This window comes from Acomys minous (genome assembly GCF_964271855.1).
Source record: "Acomys minous genome assembly, chromosome: 1".
Lineage (NCBI taxonomy): Eukaryota > Metazoa > Chordata > Mammalia > Rodentia > Muridae > Acomys > Acomys minous.
Window position 1 is genome coordinate 106515384 of NC_140483.1, and position 13542 is coordinate 106528925.

Sequence of the window (13542 nt, forward strand, 5' to 3'; positions counted from 1 at the left end):
TCAGCCACAGTCATAGGGGAGGGGAATAGGGTGAAAGTGGGAGGGAGGGAGAAATGGGAGGATACAAGGGATGGGATAACAATTGAGATGTAATATGAGTGAATTAATTAAAAAAAAAGCACAAAAAAAAACATATTCCAAAGTAAAAAAGGAAAAAGAAAACTCCATCTGTTCTACCCCGGACCACGAAGGGCTTTACAAAGTCTCACAAAGGAGTATCAATGTGGGGTCTCTTGCCCAAAAGTTAATCAGTATTTCAATAAGGTGAAGAGGGAACTATGGTACCTTTAAAGCTTCTCAGATTGTGTAGACTTCTGCCTCATCCTTTTGGATGGCAAGGAGGTGAGTTCAGAAAGGTACTAATCTGAGGATGATCTACAACACATAGGTTTTGGGGGCAGTTTGACAAGTCTGGGTAACACTTAGTCATGTAGGAACTACACTCAAGCTAGCTGGTAAGAAATGTGTGGTCTACAAAAGCTGGCTTAATTTGATCTCTCTGAAACCAGTAAAAAGTTTCAACACGTTTTATTTCAAGAAATGTTGCTTCTAGACTTTCCTGAAGCCAGAATTGTTCTATAAAAGTATCACAGAGTATTACATAGGATTGAAAAAAGAAACATCGTATACTTCCTAGTATCTCGAAGTCTCTTTACAAAGCCCATCATTCAAGACCATAAATATGTTTATTCTGTCATTCAGGAGATGACACCCACATGTGATAAACAGCTCGTTAGGTTTAACATATGTACAGGCTCTATGATAAAGACTTAAAGTTACCAAGGATTCAACTATGCCACATTAACTTTTCTTGAAAAGTGTTTACTTCAAGCACTTAAAGAAAATACGTGTCTACATGTTTGAATCATCTAAAAGTAAATAGAAAGTCACTGTCGAGCTAAACAATAACATCAACAACAAGACCTGGGAAATTAAAGAGGACACTGAAAATTCTCCATGAGGTAATCCTTCAACTGGTCTAAAAGTCCAATAGGAACAGGGTGATATCAAGAATACAGATTATCAAAAGCAGTTTTGAACAATGCCTTTTAGAAAAATCAGAGCTTGGTGATAGTTTTTAAAAATTCACATAGCACAATGTTTATGGAGTTAACCTCCATTCTGGTACATTTAAATTTTACAGCATTCATGATTTTAGTTTATTAAAATTGTCTTATAGAAGGTCAAAACTACACATATTTTCTCAATGCTTAAGCTTATTAACCAAATTAGGAAAAAAAAGATGAAGATTCAAATGAAATAGTCTTTGTCCTGTTTCTTCTTTCAGGAAGGTAATCAAAATTTAGCAGTATTAGCATATAGAAAGCACAGAGAAAGCAGGTAATTTTTCTTTTGTTTATTGCTTATTAGCTCATTATTTATTTATTTTTTTTGCCACCGACATTGTGAGCCATGCCTTTCTGCTAATGAATTTTAGCACGTCGAGGTAAAAATACATGCACTGTTTTCTCTAAAAAGCAAACATTAAACAATATGTGATCCATACTGTGTGTCATTGCTGAGGATCTATTCTTTTGTCCTGCCCAGGACAGTGTGATTCTGATATGCTTGTTTTTGCTTTTTCCAATAATAACACTACCAACCAAGCAGACACAGTATTGCAAACTCAAAGTGCAAAATTATTGAACCAAAGACGACGATGTTGACAAACTCCAGTGGTTAGAAACGAATCCAAACTTCATTATGCAGGCAGGGAAGATGTGTTGACAGATTCACCAAGGGTGTCAAGCTTTTAAAACTTACAAAGGCACAATTCTAGCCATTTTGACTGGATAGACTTTATATACGCATATTCCTACAATATTCAAAAGATAATACTGTTTTAGTACCAAAAGAGCAACAAAACAGAAAACGCCCCTCCCTCCTTTCTCTTCCTGGTTAACATAATGAATTACAACAAATCCGTGTGTGGGGACACACGCACATGAATTTCTACTGTGCAAATGTACCCAGGGGAGCTCAGAATGTTGGGAGTTACGATTGCCACCGCTAGTTTACTAATCAAAACATAGAAAGAAATATTATGTTTAGGCAAGCTTTGATCTAACCAGAGATGAGTGGAGGGGAGGCACTGCCCTCTAGATTCGGCACCCACTCCTTCGTGTCATTCTTCTCTGTCTTGGTCGGCATTCTCTCTATGTGGCTGGAATGAACAGGCTGCTCCACGCTGGACACACCGAACACCAGATGAACGGAAGTTCTGTCAGGATGAGCACGAGAATGCCGCTGGTCTTCAAAAGCATCCTCTTCTGGCTCCACATCCTGGGGATATTTTCGTTGATGCTGGCTGGTAGGTTGCAGCCCGTGATGAGACAGGAGCCCCAGCTCTGTCATGCCATTGCCACTGATGTCACCTTCAAGATGATGGTGGATCTCCTCACGTCCTGTCTGCCTTTCGTTTTTACTCTTTCTCCAGTGTTCAGAATTCAAATGATTCACTTCAGGAATGTCGTTACTCCGTTCAAGTTTTCCTTCCGGACTTATTGTTGGTCGCTTCAAATGCAAAGTTTGGACATTGGCTGGCAAGGTCAAGGGAGCTGTTTCCCCAATCACGTGACTTGGGTCTTCACCTGACTCTGCAGAGGCCATCTCTGCCGGCACCAAGAGCTCAGCAGAGGTGACTGTGAAGCCACCGCTTTGAGCAGCTGGAGTCCCATTTGCTCTGCTTTGCTCGGAGTGGCTGCTCTGCAGTGCCAACGCTCTATGTACAGCCCTCAGGGGGTGAGTCCAGGTCTCCAGACTCGGTCTAGGGTGATGTCTGTGCTCATCATTATCATCGTCCACACCGGACAACTCCTCCAGGCCTTGCCAGTTGGTGTCTGAAGCGACACTGGACCGACTAACCTTCCCATCCATCCCATAATTGTCCTCTGTGGGAAGAGAAACCAACGGACCTCATTAGTGTGGCAAAAATGTTTCTGACTCAACAGGATGAGCAGTGTAACTATTTTATATGCTGATTTGAAATGGAAGAACGAAAAGAAAGTCTCTCCTAGTATTTGACTGTTGAAGAGTGATCTTTGCACACAAAGGTGACCAAATGGCAATAAAAATGGGGACCGGAGGGGACTGGGGATGTAAGTCAGTTGTTAAAGTGTTACACGGCATATACAAAAGCCTGGGTTTGCTCTCCAGACCACAGAAAGCAGATCCACACCTGCAATCACAGCACTCGGGAGGTGGAGGCAGGGGAACGAGATGCTCAGGACCATCTGTGGCTACACAGAGAGTTCGAGGCCAGCCTCAATACATGACATAATGTCATTAAAATAAAAATAGGAAAAGAACTATGCAACAAGCGAAAACCTCTGGGGGTAAACGTGGCTGGGGTGGAAATCACACAGTTGTGCCTGATGCAGGGACGGAGCCTGCTCACCTGGGTCCCTCAGGTGTTAATGTGAAAGCCATTTATACTTATTGGGTTCCCGGTAACTGACAGATTACAAAGTATTTGAATTTAACAGGTAAATGCTTAGTGCAATGTTTTTACTTTACATTTCTTGGCACTCAGTGCAACAACAAATTGAAATGGAGATGCATAAGCCCTTCACGTTAAGCACTCGGAAACGTGTCTTCACATACATTGCCTTTCATAGGTGTGAGGTTCCAGGAAGCCTCTATGTGAGTGGGTTTTACATATGCACAGAGCAAACCAGCTTTCTTCCTGACTGGGCTCAGAGGGCATTTAGAATAAGGGATCTTAGATTAGTGAAATGAATTCCTCACAAAGATGTGCAGCAACAAGAAAAGACTACACAAAACCCACACCTTTGATGGAACTATAAAGGAGCTGCCTGTGGTCTTCAGCTCACCTGTAACCTGGAAAAAAAGAATGGGTACCAAACGCCAGCAGAGTCATGAACCACCCTTTGGTATCAGCCTTGAGAAAAAAAAAGTAGGGAAGAGAAGTGAGGATGGAAGTCAAGGTTGATTGGAAGGTGCCTGGAAAGGAATACCATCCTCATGTGTGAGATGCTGTCGAGAGTCCTGGTGAGTCACGGCACTGACAGCACGGGAGGGTACTGGAGGGACTCAAGCTGATAGTCTTGGGAAAGCTTGCTCTCGGGAGAAAGGAGACAAAGAGAAAGAAGGATGCTTCCAGGAAATGGGTGGGAGAGGAAGAAAGAAGCAGAAGGGGAGATGTTTCAGGTCCATGGGAGAGCTCGTGACTTCCCCAGCCCCTAGTAATTCAATGGTACGATTATAGTATATTGGATTATACTGATGGGAAAGGCCCCCCTCCCAAACCAAAAGTCTTGTAAATTCTCCAAATTAAAAAAAGCAAACTAAATAAATAAGCAAACTAAAAAAATAAAAGCAAACTAAATCTACACAAAATTACTATAGAGAAAATAGGAAACAAGAATTTTTTAAAGTATTCTGGTGAATGTGTCCCTACCGAAAACCAACCATGAAGTAACAAAAAAACCACAGTGCAGTAATGCTGGCTGATCAAGCCTTCAGGGTGTGGGAATTGTCTCAGGTAAGAAAATAGAGTTTGTACCAAAAATCCTACAGCCAGACCAGCTCTCCTTCAGCTCTCAAGACTGTAGGAAAACAGTTTAAAACCGCAAGCAAACAAGGACAACTAACTGAAAGGAATGGACCCCTTGGGGCTAGAGAGATGGCTCAGTGGTTAAGAGCACTGGCTGCTCTTCCAGAGGTTCTGAGTTCAATTCTCGGCACCCACATGGCAGCTCACAACTGTCTGTAACTCCAGTTCCAGAGGATCCAACACCCTCTCACAGGCAAACACACAGGCAAAACACCAATGCAAATAAAATAAACAATTAAAAAAAAAACCAGAATGAAACCCTTGCTAAGTTTCAAAAGTGGCAAGGGGAATGACTATCTTTGTGAAGAAGATGGAAGATGCGAGGTGCAATGCATGAACACGCAATAGAAGAAGCCTCTCACCCAAGACAGCTCAGATGGGCTGGCATGAGGAAGGGTACTCCCTGGAGCATCCTTGGAGCCACCTTTAGGTGTGCCTCCTTGAGGGACCTAGCTATGTACATGACATGAGTGGAGGTGGTCCAAATCCAAATGTGCTACTCTTACATGTTTTCAGACATGTGATGCTGACAAGAGCTGTTCTGTAGGGCAACCAGAGAGATAGGGAATGTAGATGTTCATGGGGAAGATTTCCCCAGGGAAGGCTTTGTGTACCACTGGCAGGTGGACTACACAGGGCTCAAGGCACTTCATGGGTTGGGACTTGGTTCCTAGTCCTGGAGGTTGAGGAAATGTTCAAAAATCCTGTTAAAGGTTTGAAACAGAAGATAGTGAGCATAGAAACTTTCTGTTTCTTAGGCCAAGCAGCTGGTGAGTTGGTGAGTTAGTTAGTTTGTTGCTTGTTAACAGTTTGTTGAGGCAGGGTTTCTCTATGTAGCTCTGGCTGTCCTGAAACTAGCTCTCAGTAGACAAGGCTAGCTTTGAACTCCCAGAGATCCACCTGCCTGTGACTCCCAAGTGCAGTGTGACAACAGAGCCAAGCTGTTCCTTCACATTTTACATGGGTACATTGTATTAAATGGGCGTAGCACACTGCATAGAGCATGCAGGGTCCTGGTTCTGCAGGAAACTGGCTTGAGAAGTTAACGTATCTGTTGTGTGAAATGAGAGGAGGTGGTGACATGGAGGACTGGCTCACACACCTTCACACCTAGCAAGGGAGGCTAAGAGAGGGTCCCCACTGGGTGGGTTTCAAGCTACGAAAAGAAGAATGAGTAAGGGAAGATGCTGGTGCAACTGCGCAATTCCTTGTTTCACCACGACTCCTCTTCATCTAGGCCCTCTAGAGGCAAATGCTTAACAGCTGTTCAGGAAGCTGATCTAGCAGAGACAGAAAGCTGAAGCAGATCAGTTTCCATCAAAGAAGAGGATGCTAAAAACCCCTCAGTAAAGAAGCATCTGGTCCATACGGTTTTGCAGAAAGATGTTGCTCCCCCTCCCCCCAGAACCCTGATGTTCTCCAAACTGTTCTAGAAAACAGAAAGGAAGAGAAAACACTGGGACACACTTGGTGAAGCAAGTATAACCCTTGTCTAGAGTAAGTATTTAAGGCAGAACAGGGGCTCCCTCAACCCTCAGAGATGTCCACATCCGAGTCCTCGGGAGCTTACGGCATCAGTTTAGGAGGCAAATGGGATCTTGCATGTGTGACGAAGTTATGGGTCTTGACAGGGCAATGCTCCAGCGAAGTCAAGATAATCACCACGGTCCTTAGGAAAGAGGGATGGAAGTGCAGAGAGGCAGCATGGAATCAGAGCAGGAGATGTGACTCTGGAATGCAGAGGAGAGGATGGGGGCAGAGAGAGGAAGATTAGACGCTTACGTTGCTGGCTTCAAAGATGAGGCAGGGGACAAGGATATAGACACAGCCGCTTAAGAAAGCAGAAGGGACAAAGAAGCAGAGTTCTCCGAAGCCCCGAGACAATGCAAGCCTACCGACACCTTCCTCTGATGCCAGGAAGAGTCGTTTCATACTTCTTGTCCCTAGAAACCTAAGAGGATGAAAGCATGCTGCTTGGAGATGTGGCCATGAATTGATACAGCAGCGATAAGAAAACCGTATTTGGACACTAGTGTTAGCACCAACAGAAGGAAGGCTATAGGAAGATATTGCTGGTAATTATGATATGAGTACCTTATAACTAGTGGAAAGGATTCAATATTATATTAAGAAAAGCATGCACAGTGACCCAAAGAAACTTAGTCCTGGGAGGAAAGATTTATTTTATTTCTTAGCAGATCTATTAATACAGATTTGTAACTTAAGCCACACATCTAAAGAGAAAAAAGTTATCTGAGCATCTCATAGAAGCTAAAAATCTCAGTGTGACAAATTTGGTTCTTAACTAATGGCAGCAGCACTAACAAGAAAGTCGATGGCTGTTTCCTTAGCTTGATGATGGTCTACACAATTTGGTTTCTCTCCCAGTGGGGATATCCTAAGAGCACCTCATTAGGACCATGGACAAGTTGATACCGCACTGGAAGAATTAGTCCACTTGGAGGACATTTGTAAAGGGACAGACAGTGGTGCACAGACACTTCTGCAGAAGTTATGCACATTTCACGCCCAGACCTCTCAGAAAACAAAAACAAAACAAAACTGGCACCCACTTATGGTCACTTCTAAAATATAACATGACACTGGACGTATTTCAGGGCATCAAGCAATGAAGGGTCCAAGAACAATGGGGGAACTTTCCAGAATCCAACAGAGGACTTGAAGGCACACCAGTGACCTGCCCTGTGACACGTGGGCCGTTACAATAGTGATGGGAAAAGAGTAACCGGAGGAAGAATGAGAAGCTTGGCTCTGTCTTTACACAGATGGCTGTGGAGGGGGCGGGGGTGGGGGGTGGGGGGGGGAGGACCACACCTTCGTGGTAGAACTTGAGAAGCACGGGAGAAATGATGGAGCTGGGGAAAAAAATCCATTTGTAGCCATCACTTTAACAATGAATAACTCAAGGCCGCTGTGGGGTTCAGTCATAGAGCGCTTGTTCCAAAACCAGATAAGCTCAACCGAGCACAATGAATGATCAGGCAAAGACAACCATTGCCAGCAAAAGCTAGGATAGCAGACTGTTCGTAAGAGATGAGGACTAGCAACCGTACAGTGGGATAGCCTAGCAAGCAGCACATTAGCCAAATAACAAAGCTGCAGAGAAGCTCTCCCAGGGAACAGCGCAGTTTTTTTTTTTTTATAACAAACCTGGTCCAAATAGACAACTCCTGCCTAGTGGTGAGAACTCGAGACAAACCTCAAGTTGAGGGGCATTTTATGAAGCAAATGTCTGGGGACTTAAAGAATGTCGTCACCAACAACGAAAAGGTGAGAGAAACTGTTCCAAAAGAGAAGACACAGGAGAAGAGTGACAGTTTTAGGATGGAGGACTCTGGATTGAATCCTGGACTAGAAGCCAAACACTATATACATCACCTTATTAGAACATTTGGCAGCACACGTTTATCATGTGAATTAGATAATGGAGGCGGTTAGTGCTGGTGGCCTCATTTTTTAGTTAGGGTACAACAGGCATGTGCAAAAATGTTCTGGGGAAGTGTGTACTAAAATTGTTCTCCACAAAGGGATGTGATGCCTGCAAATGACTCAGAATTGATATAAAAAGAGGGTTTGTAGCCAGGAATGGCGGTGCATGCCTGTGATCCCTGTACTCAGGAAGCGGTGGCAGGTGCATCACTGTAAGTTCGAGGCCAATCTCGTCTACAAAGCGAGTCCAGGACTGCCAAGGCTACACTGAGAAGTCCTGTCTCAAAACAAAACGAAACATAACAAAACAAGAGAAGGAGGAGGAGAAGTGTTTGTATGAGGGGAGAAAGAGAGAGGAAAGGACAGACATGAAGCGAGGGGGGTAACATTTCCTGAATCTATTCCGGTAGCCTTTCTGTAAATGCTACGTTATATGAAAACAAAACTTTTAAAAAGTATTAGGCATTAGGGTGGGGGGTATCTCAGTTGATGGGGTACTTGCCCAGCATATATAGGAAGCCCAGGTTCAATCCCGACACACTGGGTGTGGTGGTGTACCCCCATAATCTTAGCACTTAGAAGGAGGGGCAGGAAAGTCGGAAATTGAAGGTTCTTCTCTGGGACCACTGATTAATGAATTCAGGCCTGCTTGGGCTAGGGATGCTGAACCATCTTGTCCTGCCCTGGGCCCCAGCCATTTCTCAGCTCAGAAAACCATAGGTTCCTATGGGGCAAGCTCTTCATTCAGAGAACAAACATGTGGCTGGCTTTGTTCTGAAAAGCAAATCTTTAGAATAAATATCAACGATTTCAAGTTACAGATAAGTCTCCTCTCACCCTGGGGACAAGAAGGTCGTGCAACCACTAAGAGAATTTTCAAAATACATGTTGGTTTCAAGCCAAATCACTATCCTTTCTGGGTGACACTTGTGAAATATATTAATTTATGTTTGGGAATGAATACGACATACTCTTCCCTCTCACGAACTGCTTCACTCATGCAAGCTGCTTTGTATCCTGTATTCTGTTTACTAACAAGCAAAGTCGCTGCCTGGAGCTTATTACACAGCAAGCATGCACACAGGAGGACTGGGTCTAGGACCATAGGTGGCCTGGCATTACCATGGAGATGAACAGCTATGCCACCGGCAGCCATCTTCACCGTTTCCTCTCGGAGAAGAGGACTCAGCTCCTATGTGGACAGAGGCTAGTGGCCAAGGGTGGTGCTCACTGCAGCCCGCAGCCTAGAGGACTCAGCACAGAGGACCATGGAGCCAACCTGCACAACCAAGCTGCCTTGAGCTGCCCAGCAGGCCCCACAGCCACTGGGCCCTTGGCCACATTGTCAAACTCTCTTCTTGGCCATCACAGCATGGCAGTAGAAGTGACATTCACGCACAAAGGGACAAATAAATGCCCCACCAGACCTGTTTGTCCTTACTCCACATTGCACCATGGGTAGAGCTTATGCTTTTAACACAAGACAGAAACAACTTCCTGAGTCATGGATGCTGCTTCCTGGGCTATAACTCAGAGCTGATTCTGGTTGCAACAGGGAAATGTGACAAGAGACGCATTCCACTTGTCCCCTCCTCAGGTGCTGACAACAGAGGGGCAAAGGGGTAGTGACGAGGGGAACAGACTGCTCTCTGAAGATCTACAAAGATCTCAATGAATAGATTGGCTTATAATTTTATAGTTGGCTTTCTACAAGATATGAGTTCTACAGCATTGAGTTTCCCAATTTCTAATTGTTTAACATCTGGCTGTTACAACTTTTTTTTTTTTGGTGTTGGGATTAAAAGTATAGGTAATCACACTCTTATTTTATGCAGGATCACGAAGAGAACAGGGTCTTCTTGTATGCCAGACAAGTACTCTACCCACTGAACTACACCCTCAGCCTTGGCTGCTACCCACTGAACTACACCCTCAGCCTTGACTGCTACCATTTCTAATGACATCTGCCCCATCAAACTTCACAGTTAGTTTGAGGGTTTTAGGGTGGTGGGAGAGATAGATGCTCATCACTGGATTGCACTCAAATGCCCTTTATTTCACAGTTGTCTAGGATGCTTCCATTTTTGCTATGGGGAGTAACTGTGACTCAGGTCCGGCCAGGCGCGTGCCTTAACTGATTTATATACAGCCTTTAACCTCTTTCATGACAAGAGCGATAGACAGGACACTGAATATCCTGGGGTGTATATTGGAATTACCATGAAGTAACTGCAACATCCAAATTTTAGAATGTCATTCTTTGGAAATCTCTTATGACACTAGGAAGCAGGCAACACAGTTCAGCCTTCCTCAGCCTTCACCTGGGAAGATGAGCTTGAGCTCGGGTTCTGGTCTATCTTATTTATGTTTTGTAATGGATGGCGTGAGGCAGGAACAGATGGAGGAATGACCATAAAATGGCCCAGATATGGCCACTTCCTGTTTCCTGTCTCTCTATCGCCTTTTATGATGGCATTTAGCTTCTTGGGAGCAATGACCTCCTTCTGAAGGGACGCATGTGAGATCCTGGCCTGGGAGGTCATGGAAGGAGCTGGAAAGTATGGTCATGGTGCCTTGGGATGGCGCTAGCCTTTTGTTTCTTTGAGGAGGTATCAGGGCAGAAGGTGCCAATGAATTCATGCTGCTTTGGCAGAAAGTAGCAATGTAAGTGTGAGGGCACTGACTGGAGCTGGGGCACACCAAAGCCTCGGTGTCCTTTTAGCACACATGCTGAGGACAGTACACATCCCCTCAACTGGCACGTTTTGGATAAACCCTCCAAAGCTGAGGCACAGGGTAGAAAACCAGCAATGGCTGATATTTCTGAATGAGCAGTGGACAGGCTTCCAGGTGTTTGCTTCCTCCACATAGAAGAGATGATGTGGATGGAGGCAGGGAGATATCTAGGGAAAGCTATTCATGAAGTTTCATGTATTGGGACTATTGTTCTAGTGTATTTTGGGAACTTGCTGTTGACCCTAAATATCCTGTCCCTGATTCCTGGCACCTTCTCTTCAGTCCCCTCCACCCTGTGGAGCCTTCTGAGTTCTCCTATGACCACTGTTTTCTTTTAATTATCAAAATTAATGACTGTTTACAAGGACATTTTTTGTTCCCTCCACCTTCAGCTTCAGAATGTTCTCAAAATTCCCCTTAGTCCCCTTTTAAGACTATTAGCAGTATTCTTAAATGAAAAAAAAAATCTCCCACTAAGTCCCATGCAGCCTCCCTACCCAGCTGTGTAGGCAGAACAAAGGAAATCAATCTCCTGTACCCATCCCACCCTGCTGTCCCAGAGGCCATTCTCCCAGCATTCCTTGCTTCAAAACACCATCTAACAAGCAAACAGGCATGGCATGCACAGGAGAGAGCAAATGCTACAAGAGGCATCTTTGGGTAGTTGAATAGACTGCAAGCCGAATGATGGGTCTGGAGCCAGGGACCCAATGGGTAGGAGGGAACTGCTACAACACGCATGCACCACAACCTCTTCTCTGCTCTGTGCAAGAAGGTAAGAAACAGAAACTAGGTGAAATAACGGATCATGCAATTATGGGAAGGAAGCAGCTGAAAAATTTAAAAAGTGTGAATACCTGTGTAGGTCATAGGTTCCGCCATCTTTAGTTCCTGATATAGGAAAATACAAGAGGAATTGGTTAGCTTTAGAACTCATAGACCCTTTCACAAGGCAGTTTCCATGAATACATCTAAATCCTAGGAAGAAACACACTGTGGTAAATACAGGCAGCATTGAAATCCCACAGATAGTCCACTAATTAGTCTCAAAAGGACTTAGTGCTGAGAACAAAAAGGCTTTAAAGGTGAAAAAATATGTAAAAAGAAAAGATTGGGTGAGGACAAGAACGCAAAGAGAAAGTGTTTCTGAAAGTTCATGTAAAAAATTTTTTTTTCATGGGCAGGGAGCTTAGAAAAACCAAGCCATTAACAACCTCCTGTAGGAATAGTCTAGAAGCTGGAGAGATCTACACAAAGTGGATAGCAATCACCAGGTCCCTCCTGGCCTGCCATCTCACCATTGAGGACCCTATAAGATTTCTCACAATGGGGCTGTTAAATCATCACCGGTAGTTAAGGAGCCATAGTGTTTTGGGGATGATGGCTGCCTGTAATATATTTCTAGTGCCTCTAATAGTTTAACTTAGATCCCAGGCCTTTGGAGGTTGGCTTTTCCCCCCCTTTTCATCCCTCTTCTTCTTTCCTTGTTTTCTTTCTTTGATTTCCGGGAATGGTCGGTATATAAGGAAGATATTTCCAAAGCTTTAAGCTGAATGAAGCAGGCGGCCAAAATATCTGCTTTGCTGGCCTAGTTCTTGATTGACACAAACCCATATACAGACAATGATCAGAGAGAGGTGGAGGCAGGGGAGGAGTGTTCTTGCAAGCCAGGCCTTGTGATGTATACCTATATTCTTAATGTTTGAGAGACTGGTCACACTGGGCTACACAGTAAGTCGTAGGTCAACCTCAACTATGTACAGTTAGAACTTGTGTCACAAATGGTGTGGGGCTCCTGGAAACTGCTTTCCAGTGCCAGTGACTTTAGCTTGACATCCGGTAGGGATGTCAGAGGCATTTCCAGTTTTTTTTCTTCCCTTCTGTGAATAGCTGGCATTTGAACTTCTACAGAAATGATATAGACAATGGCTTTTCTCATTAGCCAGGCCAAAAAAAAAAAAAAAAAAAAAGCCACAGCTTTACAAGCCAAAGGAGAAAGAGGCCAGGCTCACACAGTAGAAGAGGGCAGGAACATCTTCCCAGCACCAGGTCAGATTCCAAGTTAATGAGTTTCCCAAATCTTTCTATTTTCAAATGGGAGGTAGTGGTAAGAGAAGTAGATTTCCTAGGTCTTAGGCAGGGATGCAGACAGGGGCGGAGGGTTGCAGATGTGGACAAGCAAAAGCAGGGCCCTGTGTGTCTCTATCAGGCAGCTGAAACAGATAGATTTTTCTGCTATCCTTAGGGACTGCTCAGGGCAATGACAAGAAATCCCCAAAGCCTCAACCCCACCTTCCATAGACGCTCCTATCAGAACCGAGGTTCTCTGGTAGGATGCACGCATACAGGAGATTAGCAGGATACAGGTACTAAATCTTTCAATAAATCCAGTTTTCCCATGACTACATCCAGAATGAGAGGCTTAGAGATCAATTTATGTTTGGGACTGTTTACAGAGTTTCTCATAAACATATAGTTTAAGGACCCTAAACTATATGCTCATACATGGAGATGTTTTCAAAAGGAGATATCGTGATAGTACAAAGAATGATCTAAGTATGATAGACAGAAGTAATACTTTTTCTTACCAGTGTCAAGGCTCTTGGGTCTTGGGTTGCACTGCTTATACCCTTGGCAGCTTCGGAGCTCCATCAGCTGTATGTGTAGCTGATTTAAGATGCCCCGTTCTACTGTGTGCACGGTGTTTGTGAGCTGTGGACGAAGGGGGACAGTGGACTTAAGCACGTGTCTGGCTACCCCATTCCCAACCACCTTCTCGT

The 13542-nt window shown here is 44.2% G+C and overlaps 1 protein-coding gene across 4 annotated transcripts in view; it reads right to left on the reverse strand.

The window, feature by feature from the left end:
• Positions 1 to 511: 511 nt before the first annotated feature.
• Positions 512 to 13542, reverse strand: part of SULF1 (sulfatase 1) — a 161350-nt gene continuing 148319 nt past the window's right edge. For 3 of the 4 annotated variants that reach the window (XM_084773252.1, XM_084773250.1, XM_084773251.1), the window contains exons 20-21: positions 13351 to 13474; positions 512 to 2891 (exon numbers count right to left, since the gene is read on the reverse strand). In XM_084773252.1, the coding sequence (XP_084629378.1) occupies positions 2065 to 2891; positions 13351 to 13474 (951 nt within the window). In that variant the 3' untranslated portion in view covers positions 512 to 2064. Of the gene's footprint in view, positions 2892 to 11619; positions 11654 to 13350; positions 13475 to 13542 lie in introns of all 4 variants that reach the window. The other variant, XM_084773253.1, reaches the window with a different exon arrangement.